Source organism: Pezoporus flaviventris, unplaced genomic scaffold (genome assembly GCF_033815535.1).
Source record: "Pezoporus flaviventris isolate CSIRO_AGI_PZ_B2104156 unplaced genomic scaffold, CSIRO_AGI_Pfla_v1 ptg000025l, whole genome shotgun sequence".
NCBI classification, from domain to species: Eukaryota; Metazoa; Chordata; class Aves; order Psittaciformes; family Psittacidae; genus Pezoporus; species Pezoporus flaviventris.
This window is the reverse complement of record NW_026892573.1, coordinates 20,340,772-20,354,813: the sequence shown is the minus strand read 5'-3', so window position 1 is coordinate 20,354,813 and position 14,042 is coordinate 20,340,772. Positions and strand designations below refer to the sequence as shown.

Below are 14,042 nucleotides of genomic sequence, written 5' to 3'. Positions count from 1 at the left end.
ACCCAACATTAGTAATTCAGGAATCACTAAACACTTTTAAAAAACTAGTCATTTTACATTGTAATATTAAGTATAAAAGACTGAACTTGATGGGTAATTTTAATTCTAGATGCTGTATTTATCCTCTGTATATGACTTAAGTATATTGCTCTGCAAAGAAGAAAAAGTCCCTGCCTGTATCAGTCTTTATATTCCTAAACTGTTAGTACTGAAAAAACAAGCAAAGGACTGGGAGACATCTGTTTTCTGACTTGCCCCAGATTGCTGCTGGCCTTGATAGCCCACATCAAATCCTAATTATCACTTTATTTATCTTAATCTGCAACAATGCCAAAGGCTTCTGATTTTCCATGTGAGAACAGTACCTGGGTGTAACTTATGTTTGTCATAATGAACCCTGTTACACTGTGGGGATTTAGAAGCACCAAAATGTGTCCCAGTGCCCATGCATGCCATGTTACAGATGATAGCTATCCAAATAATATTAATTAGTTCACGCTTGTACTAGAAACAAACATAGGACCATGTTGTCAGGCAACTTGCCAGCATCTGAAACTGCTACCCACTCATTCCACAGCTGTGGGACTCTCATACTGCACTATCAACCTGCACAACCAGCCAGGGAGCCTGAAGACAAAATGTAATCTTGAATACTGGCAAAGATCAAGAAAAAAGCATGTTCCGTACCAGAAGCAGAGTGTTCTATATGAACTGAATGTGGAGGCTCTGGAAAGCGGCTGAAGCGTTTTCCTTACATAAAGGGATCATTGAGAGTGCCTGGGAATCTTCTCACTCAACAGTGGCTGTCAAAAATTGTCATTTCTCCAAGGCACCAAGGCTTCCTCAGTATTAAAAGAGGAAAGATGGGCATTTCAACAGCATGTTTCATCCTTTGTTAAAACGGGTATCTAAGCCCGCATTTTGAAGGTACCTATCTTTTTCCCTTAATTGGAGGGAGGCCTAGAGAGGCAGCCAAGGTTTGGGGTATAACTTACGGGTGGAAAAACTGAAGTGAGGTGAATTCCCCCCTTTATGTATGTATACAGATAGTAATTGGGATGTATGAAGAGTCGGGTTCCCTAAAGCCAAAAGTAGCATATGAGGTTCAGGAGATGTTATTTGTGTATTAAATGTATATATACAAACCTGCACAAATACATGAACATTTGGGGATTTCCAGTTAAATCAGTTAGAGAGTGTTGCAAGCCCTTTTGTCTTTCATAGTAAATATTTTAGTAGGCTGAGTTACACTATACAAATTAATGCTTGCACTGCAAGCACTTATTAAGCTTTGAATTCATGAGTTAACATTTTAGCAATGTATGGATTATGGTGTAATATGAGAGATTAATTTTCCTGTAGTAATCTGCTGGGAAACACAGGCTCAGGTCCTATGTCTTATAACATCACCAGAAGGGTATCTATCACATACTATTTCTGTTTATCTACCTGCTTCTCTGATATATATTGTATTTCATGCACACCTGCACATAAATAGATATCCCTATGCCTACCACATTAGCATTGGACAGTCAGTGATTCAAAGTGGAAAGTACATACAAGAAGTCTGTTAATAATTTCCTAGATTTTTAGAAAACAAATTGGTACAGCTGCTTGAAGTGGGGCATTAACATAATATTCTGAGATTATTTACTATTAAGTAACTTCAGTACAAACCCATAGTGGTTCATGGCTCTGAGGCATCAGATTAGGTTTCATCTCAATGTTAAACTGTGTTACATCACCCAGCAGCAAATACCACTAGTAAGAGAAGATATTCCAAGTAGCAATTTATCATCAGCTTGGGACCCTTGAAAGATTTATGTGAATAAGTGAGATTTAAGGAAAAACTTTGAATTTGAATATGTTGAAACAGGAAATAAAAAAAAAGATTGACTGTCATGTTCTTCTTATCTGAGAATAAGGCCATCACAGCTCTCCCCTGAAGTTCTCTGCATGTAGACCTCCTAATTACAGGTCTGTGCCAAGTGGTTATGAGCAGCAAACAGCATGAAGCATCTCCTTTCTCTTGCCAGGATAATTTTGAGGGCAGTAAATGAAATAGCTATAGCCAAGTCATATTATTAGTTTCTATGCATGCAAACTAAAAGTAGATTGAAAGCAAGGAACACAAATGCATATGTTTCTTAAGCCATATATCCAGTTTTATTATATATGTCTCTGAAGGGTATGTTGTTAATATGTCTTAAGCCAATAGTTTTGGGTTCACAGTAATTGCATACTATTTATTTACAAATCTTCCCCAGCAGTATGTGCCTGTTACCTAAAGCGATGGAGCAGGTCCCGGTCATATGTCTGTCTCTAAACCTGGGCCAACAGTACATGACATAGCACCCACTGTGGCCTCTGCTCTGTCACTTTGCAATGCGATTCTATGTAGTTTTACTTGAATAACATAAAATAACATATATAATGTTATTTATGTTATTTTCCACGTGAAGAACTCCTGTAAACCTTGCCGTTTTGAAACTCAGTGAGGCAGGCGTCTTAGACAAGCTGAAAAACAAATGGTGGTACGATAAAGGTGAATGTGGACCCAAGGACTCTGGAAGTAAGGTCAGTCGCTGCAGTTCGGGACCTACTATCGTGTTCACAAAGCAGTAAAGGAAGTAATAAGCAAAATGACTTAGAAATAAAATAAGCAGCTGTAGATACAAAATTAATCAGCTTCGCCCTGTCTTGATGGGGGACACACTTTAATTTAAAGAAGCACTATTGCTTTTTAAAGTCTTCAGTGATATAAATTACAAACATCCTCCTACATATTCAGGGCATCTGTTGAAGAGCTACAAGGCAGTTTGGGGTCTTAAGGGAGGCAGGTCTGATTGGTTGTTTCTTTCTTGCCGGGGGAGAGGACTTTCCCCTCTGACTGCTGAGGAAATGTCCCTTCACACCTCTCCTTTTGGAGCTGGCATCCCTCTGTGGTTTTCTGAGAAGGAGAAAAGCTAGCGGGAAGGGTTGCCTTTCATCACTGCCTGGGGTGGCAGAGCCTGGCTGCCTTTGGGAAGGTCCCTGGCTCCATGAGGAGCCAAAGAAGACTTAACTTGAGCTTTGAAGTGAAAGGCTTTGATAATTAATATCTTTCTACAGCTCCCAGTGTTTACTCTCATCCATTCCCAAACATTAATCCTGACAGCTCCAGGGAATGGGGCAACATTTGAGGACAAACACAGAAGCAGGTATTTTCTTATGGCTGAGAAGCACCACAGGCAATGCCCTGTGTTTGGAGAGTGAATTTTTTTCACACTGCCTGTCTCTGTGCCAGCCTGTGCTCTCCAGAGCTAAAAGGAAAGCACGACAGGCAGTGACTGCTTGCTGCCTGAATGGTCTGAGGGTTACTCTGATGTACAGTGGGTAAAATTAGCCTCAGAAAAAAAACTTCCAACACATTTTGCTTTTTCTGGCAATTGCTTTGGAGAAAGGAGTGAAAACCAATTAAGAGGATGGCAGAACACCTGTAAATGAAGTTGAGAAAGGCTTAATCCGCCACATACTTTAGGTCAGGTCTTTCTCAGTCCTGCCTCCTCCTCTTCTGCAAGCACCATGTTAGGAGTTGCCACCAGAGGAACACAGTCACCTCCAAGATATTTTGAGTCCTCTTAGAGGACTTAGAGAATGCAGAACCTGGCTGAAAGACCCAAATAGTTCTATACCTCCATGGGAATTGTTACAGTGCTAAACTACTGATTACGCAATAAATAGTGCCTCTTTAAATTAAACATCCAAATATTTTGCATTCTAAGTTAAAATTTCTTAGAGGTTACAATCAGAATTTAAGTACTGTCCTTACTTTAGGTAAAGATTATATAGTCTGCATAACAATAAAGCTTTATAAGTATCTTAAGGTGCGCAATGTAGTATATGAAAGTCAATCCTGAGAGAGTTCCTTGAGAACTGTAGATTTCAAATAAAAAAATATGATTCATAACTAAACAGTACAGAAAAATGTAGAATACTTATTTACTACAATACGTCCAAGAAAGTGAATATTTATACAATTATTTAATTGTATATTTAAGAATTTGCTAAAGAAAGTTCACATTTATATCTAAATTATGAATAATGTGTAAGATTTCATAAAATTGCTGTTTAAAATTATGCCATTATTTAGCCTTAGTAGTCCATGGGCATGTTGCAGAACTGTAACTATAGTAAGAACAAAATACAGTAATCGGTAAGAGGCAAATATATCACCATGTGTATGGTACAGTGTGCACTTCCAAAGGAAGTGTCTAGTCAAAGAAATAACTTAAGTCTCACATGTTATTTTCAGCTGTCATTTAAGTATCAGAAAGTCAGTCTGGATCTTTTAAATTAACAGCAATGCCTACCACAATTACAGTTACTGTTTTCGTAAAGATCAAGCAGAGTCTTATCTGCTATAAATGGATTTCCAAGGCTTTTCAAAAGCTTTACGTAAATGCATTGCTAAAATGTCCCCTAAAGAAGAGCTAGACATGTCATTGTTTAATTCTCCACTACGTGGAAGGAATACTTTGCCATAAGCAAGCAATAACGTCCTGATATGTTGGCAACATATTTTTAATATTTTGCATGCCAACCAGGAAAACTAGGCACTTAAAATATATTTTATAGATCCAGATAGGTCAAATTTTGAGAGAAGTATATAAACAACCGTCATTTAATTTCAGCTAAACATTGTTATTTATTTCTATTTCCAATGTTTTAACGTGTAGTTTGTGCTCCTGAGGGGCTGTTTTCCAGGGTTAACTGTGTCACTTCTGTTTCCCCAGGACAAGACGAGTGCCTTGAGTCTCAGCAACGTTGCTGGAGTCTTCTACATTCTGGTTGGAGGCCTGGGCTTGGCAATGCTGGTGGCTTTGATAGAGTTCTGTTACAAGTCCAGGGCAGAGGCGAAACGAATGAAGGTGGCAAAGAGTGCACAGACTTTTAACCCAACTTCCTCGCAGAATACCCAGAATTTAGCAACTTATAGAGAAGGTTACAACGTATATGGAACCGAAAGTATTAAAATTTAGGGGTAGGACTTAGGGCCTACTACAGTGAGTGGGTGATGCATTTTGTAACGCAGTGTTGTGACATGTCTGTCTAGTGGTGCTTGCTTCTGAACAGAGCTTTATATTTTGGAAAACTCCAGTGCAAAGTGGTTCAGTTTTTTTGGCTGCAGATGTACAGTATACTATTCTATGTTGCTAATAGACATCTGCATTGCAAGGACTTTTTAATATAAAGAAATACATTTTTAATACTCAGTGTTGTCAAATCACTTGGAAGATGACAACTATTTGAAATTGTAAAATATATATTTAGAGAGCCAGTGTTTAATTACTTTATTGGCCAGTTTGTTTTTCTAAAAGTTTGCACTCTACTAGTGACAAATTTCTGCAAGCCTTTATTACTCAATGTTGGCCCTAACTGGGACTTCATTATAATCAAGATTTATTGATTATATCAATAATCATTATAATCAAGGATAGGCAATGTCACTGAACCATAGTTAACCTAACGGAAGACAAGGCACTGTTACAAGAAGTCTAAATGTTGTTTTACCTTCTGTCCCTCCTCCTCACCCTATTCCTTCACCCTCCCTTTGATACGTTTTCTGCTAATTGTGTGCCATTTCTTTCACAATATCCTGCTTCAGGTCAATCTTTGCCCATTATAATAATCACAAAAAGTCACTAACCAGTGACTAGACCTTGATTATTGCCCTCAGCTTTCAGTAACATGCCCCCTTACCTAGCTCAGGACTAGTGTATTTCAGATGTTTACACAGTGATTTCAGAGACTGAACTGCTGATGTTGCCAAGCTGCATCCTGCATAGCTCCCCTGAGTAGGTATGCAGGGATGGTTTACTAATGCACTTGTTCTCATCCATGCAGTGAGTATCTTGCCAACTAATCATTAGTCAAATCAACTCTTTGACTTTTGAAAATGGCACATAGCAGCAAATTGATCTTCTAAATGTATCTTTTACATAGCTCCCAAGCTATACTGGCTGCTTTACAAGTGAAGGTGCAGGTGGGATCCTGCTCTTTCACGCTACCTAAACTTCCCTTGCGTTTGCAAATAGAAAGCCACATGTCTCCTCTGTTAACAAAAAGCTTAAGCTACATTTTCCTGAAATCACTGAGCCATCCCTATAATAGAAGTAACAAACAAAACATTTAGGGAAAGGAGATGAAGAATATATATTTTTATGTTGCCACCTAGAAAAAAAAATTGGAGGAAACAACTGGAGATACAATTATTATTTTTTATTTATTATTTATATAGCGCTGGAGTACACGGCGCTGTACAATAGGTGAAGTGTGCCAAACACATAACAGGTCCCTGTCCCGAGGAGCTTACAGTCTAAAGGCACAACCGGTACAATACCGAACCATACAGTACAGAGCAAACACAGAGTGAGCAGAGAATGGTGTTTGAGCATGATAGCTGGAGCGCTGCAAGGAATAGGTGGGTTCTCGGGGGCGCGAGGGAGGGGGCTTGGCGTATGCTGGCTGGGAAACTATCCCAAACATACTGTCACTGTGTAGTCTGGTTCTATTCCCTGCTGTACAAGAAGTCATGACCTTGGGAATACTTCAGCTATAACAGAGCTGCCTAATTTCCCCATGTGGAAAAAAAGAAGTCTTATCTGTGCACTTTGTTCACTAGTGAAACTATGGGGCATAATAGGTGTCAGGAAGACCCCAAGAGTATAGGCTAGTCTTTACTGCTGTGAACTGGGGATCAGGAGATTTCCAGATGCTAGTATTAATCTCCCAAATTCACTGCTTACTGTCAATAATAAGGGTCTTAAAAAGAAATAATCCTGTGCAAGTAATTGTGCAAAATGCAAGTGAAGAGATCTTTTTCCTTTAAATTCTTTAGTAATGCGCCCACAGATGAGTGTCCCCAAGCTGGTATAAAAGTAAGAGTGCTAGAAAGCATGTTCCTTATCAAGTTCACAGGACACAATGCATCCAAAATATAGTCTTAAAGAAAGCAAATAAAAGCCCAAAGCTTCCTTTCAAATACTGACCTGACCCAAACTGGCTTAGCAAGCTAAACATGGCATGACTTGGCAGTACCCTGAGTTCCCACTCAGTGATTTCAGTGCAACAAACACTATGCTTATACTTGTAGAATTTGTTTTGGCCTTACTGTTTTCATAAAATAAAAATTAGGGATGAGTTTTATTTTTAAGGAAATACCATTAGTACTTCCCCTAAATTTTGGATTTTTGTGGGACTTGATGCAACACAGATAAATTCGTACAGGAAAAAAATGTGTAAAACATGTTTACATTGCATTTATGTTTGTGAAAATACGTTTTTGGGTCAGTCAGAACTTCTGATATTCTCATAAAAACATAGTCTTAAAAACTTAAAGACTTTTTAAAATTTCACAAAAAAAAAAATAACTAGGATTTAAAACAAATACCTATGGACTGTTGAAATTCTTCTTTCTACATATTTGCCATAATATTTACTAAGAAATTTCATCATGACAGCATCTTATAAAAATGCTTATGCTTATATGTGGAAGACTGGAAAGGTCCAGTCATCCTCTCCTGGCAATATTTGGCCATCCCTAGCCACACAGGCAGCAAGGAGTTATCTGTGTACCATGCTCTGTAGAGAGTGACTTATGCCAGCTGTTCATGCACATGCTGGTCATAAGCCTCTGTTAGCTGGCAGCAATACAGAGCCCACAATGCAGTTACACATAAATCTGGAGAAATATGTCTGTCCTGCATCTCAAAGCCTTTGATATGTTTTTTTATCCAAGGAGTAAAGGGATCGTAATGGGACTAAACCTTGCTAATATGGAAGGATGCTTGACAGTTCTAACCTGCATGAGTAACCAACGCACTGACTTTTTTAAGCTAACATCAAATGGTTTTCATAGTATATGTTTCAAACTAATATAAAATAGGTTAAATAACCTGCTTGACAATTAATATTCATTGACATGTATTTTCTTTTAATTTAATCCAGTCAGAAGCAAGTTGCCTCAGGGAAATTCACCTGCCTGTGAAGCAGCAGAAAATGAAAATGTAGGACTAGTCTGTACATATGGACTAGTTTGTATGAGTCTCTGTGTGTGGGATGAAGACATTCAGAAGGGATGACAGACCATTGCATCTGTTGAAGGCAGGGAAGGAAGTTTGCTTTAAGGAGGGCACAATCCCTTCTTCTTCCCCTAGGCAGCAGTTTTCTATTTTTGCATATCAATAGTAAGCCCTTAGTATGCTAATTGAGTTGATGCCCTGAGAACAGTGTGGAGCCTAACAGCCTTCTCTCCAGCTGCTCTAGGGAAAAGCCCTTACTGGGCTCCTCACCCCAAGTCCACAAGATTTCCAAGAGATTTTCCCAGTGTCCAGCCAGCCACCACCACCGCCTCTCCATCCCCTTCCCCTTAATGCTCATAAACCAGCTTCCAGTTCAGCTGCCTTCTCTTCCTCTCCCATTGCATGCTGTTTAGTGAAATTGATTATAGAACTACAAAAAAAAAACAAAAAATATGAAATTAATTACAAAAAAAAAAGGCAAAGTGCTACAGGATGGCTCAGTAAATGTGTAATGCATTTACTTTGATTGTATAGTCCCAATTTCATAGTCAAGATCAAAAAATTCATTAAAAGCTAATCTTAAATATTTATGCCAAAGATACCTCCATGTGACCCAGGCACTAGAGGAACCCGACTAACAAAAGAACACACACAGGCTAGGATATTTGTATTATATAGACTGAGGATATCAGTTTCCTAAATTCCCGTTTCCCAATAGGAACAGGGCAATCAGTGTTTTCACATGATTAATTCCACAACTAATTTAACCAAAACTAATGACAAATTTGAAAATACATTATCGCTATTAACTGCATATGCTTACCACACAGAGACTTCCACAATCTGGGTAATATTCACAGTAAATGCCAAGACTTTTCCCTCTCATCCCAGCCACTCCTAAAACTGCTCCCACAGCCAGGCCATAAATCTGAAATTGTAAGAGTACTGTTAAGCAAAGTATTAGCCTGGCTTATTACCTACCTAGTAATAAGGTAATTTTAAACTACCTGTGTGATTTAAAATAAAACACAGAAGCTTACCTGGTTACTTGGCTTTATGGCACCTTCCTGAGTACAAGTTTGACCTGTTCCTCCTGGCTTTGTTAACTGTTTGGGTTGTTCCCGTGGTGTGTTGCTGAGCTGTCGTTAATCTCTGCTGTGAGAAGAGTTGTTATATTGCAGCTTTTTCTGTTATTCTGTGGAAGGCTGCTACGAAATTGTTTGCTATTCTCATTTGATTTTTTTGTTTGGTGGATCCCTTTTTACTGTCTTTCTGTCCTGAGTGTGTTGTCAATGGCCAGAAAGCTGTATAGACTGAGCTACCAAACCCACAATTACACATAACTGGAATATCCCATTTAAATCTGAGCTCTCTCTTGGATTTCCCAGCAGCAAACCCTGAATGGCCATGAACAGATAGCTGAACTAAATGATGGAGAGGTGCTTGTACATAATGATGACTTTCAGGGAAATTTAGCACATCTGGAGTAAGCTGTCCATTTTCAACCCAGGTTTGCATTCTGATCTGGTTTGGACTCTCATCCCTCCCCAAAACTAGAGCACCTTTGTTTTTTCTTGCCATTGACCAAAACATGTTCTGTGCGTTTCTGCAGACAGTTACCAGTCCTTGGCATCTATTTGCAATGGGACTCCAGACATGCACTATGTGGAGCTACACCACATTGCATTGTGTCCATGCTTTGCAAATGCAGAGTTTTTGATTTGCTGCTGGGGAGTAGTTGAGGTTTTTGGTACTGTATGGGCCCAGGTCCCCACTCTTTTATTACCTCTGCCTCCCTTTATATATCTAGCTGTTGAATCAAGATACATTTGGTAATGGTCCCTGTCAAAAAGTACTGTGGCTACAGGGAAACTTCTAAAAGGGCAACTTTGGACATTGCAGTTGATGATTATCAAAGCCAAGGTTTTTCAACATAAGGGGAATGCCATAATGCCCATGCTTTTTTCTGAATTCAGCTGCTTCTGAGGACTAAGGTTTTAAGGGTAATTGATTTAGAAAGTTGTTTTTACATCAAGCTCCAGCTGTGCCATGACAGCAGCTGTACTTTTGAGAGCTCTTTTGAAGGAGCTACTGATAGCAATGCAATATTAGACTGGTGTGCTTTCCTACAAGTGCACCCAGAAACAGTAGAAACATTTGGGAGTTTTAATCTCCCTCATCTCTGTATACACATACTCATGTAAAATTAACTTCAGCATACCAAACACCAGCTCAGGATTTTACTGCTACCTCAGAAGGAGAAACCGGGCTCAGAGGGACAAAGTTCTAAATGCAAAGATTAGTAATAAGGCAAATAAAATTATTTTATGATGTTTGTTATCCCTTTGCTCCTACGTGAATTCACCCTCCTGTCTCTCTTTTTCCAATTGGTATTTCAGATTGCATCCCTGCACACCCAATTACATGAGTTAGTTGCACAGACTATATATTCTGCTGACTAGAAATCAGATTTCCCCACTAATTAATGTCTTAACATGGTATCATTGAAATGTGTTTCAATGTAGTGTAGTTTAGATGCCTGTTGTTCCAGGTGTCCTTGCTGCATTGGTTGACTTTGGACACCTCCACTGATTTTAGTCATCTGGAAATCATTTAGTCTAAACTAGTTATCTTGGCTTTTTCTATCATCACATGAGAGAGCTCTTTTAGATTAGGTTACTGATTTTGGATGACTAAAGTTAGATGGCGTAATTACAAATCTTTTTTCTTAACAAAAGATTTTTTTGCTTGAGTCATTTAGTCCCTAAACAAGATATTTTATTTCAAATTGCCTGAAAGTAAAGATTCTGAGGTAACAAAAATTTAAACCTTCTTGTGGAAATTTAGACCCAATGTAAAAAACTACAGAAAATTGTCTTTTCTCTCAATAAACTGCATTTCCTTTGAAAGTTCCCATTTCTCAAATTCTATGAAAATATGAAAAAAGATTTGAGGACAGTTCTCAGATTTACTGATACAAAATATGTGCATTGTGAAAAGAAGTAAGAATTTCTTTAGATTGATGCATTGAATTACAACTGATAGAGATATTGCAATTTATTTAAAAATGTCAGTAGTTATGTTTTATCTTGACATCCCTAGTTGAAAGTCTTTATTCACAGATGCTAATGCTTTCAGATTCATAAAATGATTCTTATTTCACTGTATATAAATGTAGTTTGAAGAAGATTAGATGAAGGTATTTCCTCTTCTGTTAATTTCTTGATCAAATTCAGATTCTGTCTTTAAATCAATGATTTATTGTAATTAAATTTACCCTCAGAACTGCTAGTATTTTTCCCCTAGTAGACTTAAATGCTATGTATTGTATTTATAATGATTACTATGATTATATTTAATGTTAACATGAAAAAATGCAGATGTCTAGAATTTTATATTTTGGTGTTTGTTGTGTCCTGGTTTGTTGAAGGACAGAAAGCATCCTAACACTTTCTTTTCTCCTTTTCTTTTTCAAACCTAGCTTACCTTTTCTGAAGCCATAAGAAACAAAGCCAGATTATCCATCACAGGGAGTGTGGGAGAAAACGGACGCGTATTGACTCCCGACTGCCCGAAGGCCATGCATACTGGAACTGCAATTAGACAAAGTTCAGGATTGGCTGTAATTGCATCGGACCTACCATAAAAACCAAAAAAATAATTGAGTGCCTTAATCAAACTGTGTTGGTGACTGATGGGAACACAGCACAGACTGTAACGACATGGGAGCGTCATTGATGAACTAATAATTTGGCTGAGAAAGGGAAGTACGTCCAAATGCGCCAGACATCATCAGCAACAATGTGTGCATGAGCTCAGCTCGGAAACCCAAACTCAGATTTTATATCAGGAAAATTCATAATTTAGTTTTGTTGGGGGGAGGGGGCTGGGAAGGGTGTATTAACAGCAACAAATTTCACTTGAGTGGACTTAAAACTAATAAGACTTGCCAATTTAGCGCATTAAACTGTGAAGAACATGCTCAGAATTGACAACATTTTGGTTATTGTCTTGACAAAGAGAGAAAAATAGCTATAGAAGTCAATGAACATGCTAACCTGTGTCTCCAGAACATCAACATATACAATGGAAAAATACTCAGCTGTTCAGCTGTAGAAATGAATCACTAAACTGTGATAAGAAAATAATAAATATGTAAATCCTGTGAAAAAAATAAAGAAATTATTTACATTTTCTTTGAAAAAAAAGAGGAATATTGAAACATGCTTGCTTTTTAACTGATGTAAATTCGGTAGAGGACAACACAATTCTTTTTTCTAACCATCTTAGGGAACAATTCATTGCAATAATTGATATAAAATGCCATCACTGTAATAAAATTCAGAGACTTTTTTTTTATAAAAGGTGTTGGTCATCCTCTTGTTTGCTGTTACCTTCATTCTGTTCCATCATTCTGTGTTCCACAGACTTGCATCTGTCTAATACAAGAAACAAAATGATAAAATGTTTAGAGTACGTCATCAGTCCTGCAGTGTAGAATCAAAAGAGACTACGGGTCACTCATGTTACAGATATTATTTATAATCTTGTTCTGTGTAAGAAACTGTGGTTTTTGTACCCACCAAAAAGAATAAAACAACAAACGTTCTTATAATATTGACAGAGCTTGAGTTGTTTTCTAATCACTAGGCATGATGTCACCTTGAAAATAGAATAAGGTGGTTCATTTCTTAGTGCTGGATGCAGGACCCTCTCAGAGAGTCTGAGTCCTTATGCATTTGTGAAGTGCTTTTAAGTCCTCAGAGAAGAGGGACTCGAAGCTGACAAATTACTGTCATGGTTATTCACTTGGTATTTTAGTACTAGTCACTAAAACCCCTTCTGAGAGGTTAGGGAACCATTCAGTGACAGTTTGTTCTCTAGATAGGTCAAGTGGTGACATACCAGGGAGCAGGAAAGTACACATGCCAGTCTTTCAGACTGACATGATAGATACAGCGTGCTTGGCATCCAGCAACCCTGGTTTTCATCAGTCAGCCTTTCAATGGCACACTAGGGAAAGGCTAGCAGCCACTGTTTGAATATGCGATAGTAATTGCATAATATGCAATATGCAGCAATATGCAATAATGCAAGCGTCTTCTGCAATATCATTCTCCTTGGCCACACTAGACCCTGCAGTGATGTAGAGACTCAGAGTATTGCCATCAGTGTAGCAGTTCCATGCCAGAGCCCAGACCACAAAGCCACAAATCAGTTCAAGGTTGGATTAATCATAGCTTCTAATGCCCTTGTGCTTTTGCCAGTCACATGTGCGGTCATGTTCAGATGGTTTACATTTCACCAAAGCCTCTGTGGCTGGTGCTTTTCTCAGCCCCTAAGGTCCCAGGCCTTCATGAAGTGCATGCAGGGTTGAGTTTAACACTTCCAGACCATGATCTACGACTACTGAGGTGGTACTCATACTATGAGATACAGACATCTGTGAAGTAGCAAAGCAGGCCTTAGCTTCAGCAGAGGTATCAACATTATAGATATGAATTCCTTACCTCAGACAGTCTAGACACTCTTTATAGTTACTGGAGGGAATAACCAATGAGAGTGAATGACTTTGTCTTAAAGTAGACATTAAGACAGCAAGAGTCTGGATCTTTCTGCTGACTATAATTTACACTGAGGGCAACCAGTTCTTACATAGAGCTTGACAGTCAGTGCAGGCAAAGCTGAAAATGAGATGATGCTTACCCCTAAGACACCATAACTACAAAGTGTGCAGGGGTCTAAGAGAGAAAGACACATAACACTGCAATAAATCAGTGTGATTAAACTTACTTTGCACGTTTGTTTTACTAGCATGGTTAGCTCATTCATGAGATACTGTGAACTGTTTGTGTTTCTGTGGCCAGAATGGTGAGTTTGGTTTTATTCCTGTTTGAGTAAAGCTGGGAGCTCCCTCACAGACTTCTTTTTACAGCTGAGCTTAAAAAGCAACTTCTGGTTTGTTTTTAAAAAAAAAAG

At 38.4% G+C, this 14,042-nt stretch overlaps 1 protein-coding gene across 9 annotated transcripts in view; it reads left to right on the top strand.

The window, feature by feature from the left end:
- The window catches only part of GRIA4 (glutamate ionotropic receptor AMPA type subunit 4), a 220,621-nt gene extending 207,943 nt beyond the window's left edge, over positions 1 to 12,678 (top strand). The window contains exons 14-17 of one of the 9 annotated variants that reach the window (XM_061457774.1): positions 2,463 to 2,577; positions 4,776 to 4,910; positions 6,281 to 6,463; positions 11,545 to 11,661. In XM_061457774.1, coding sequence (XP_061313758.1) covers positions 2,463 to 2,577; positions 4,776 to 4,910; positions 6,281 to 6,415 — 385 coding nt within the window. In that variant the 3' untranslated portion in view covers positions 6,416 to 6,463; positions 11,545 to 11,661. Of the gene's footprint in view, positions 1 to 2,462; positions 2,578 to 4,775; positions 5,024 to 6,280; positions 6,464 to 11,544 lie in introns of those variants that run through there. The other 8 variants (XM_061457772.1, XM_061457776.1, XR_009744190.1 and 5 more) reach the window with 8 other exon arrangements.
- Positions 12,679 to 14,042: the final 1,364 nt, after the last annotated feature.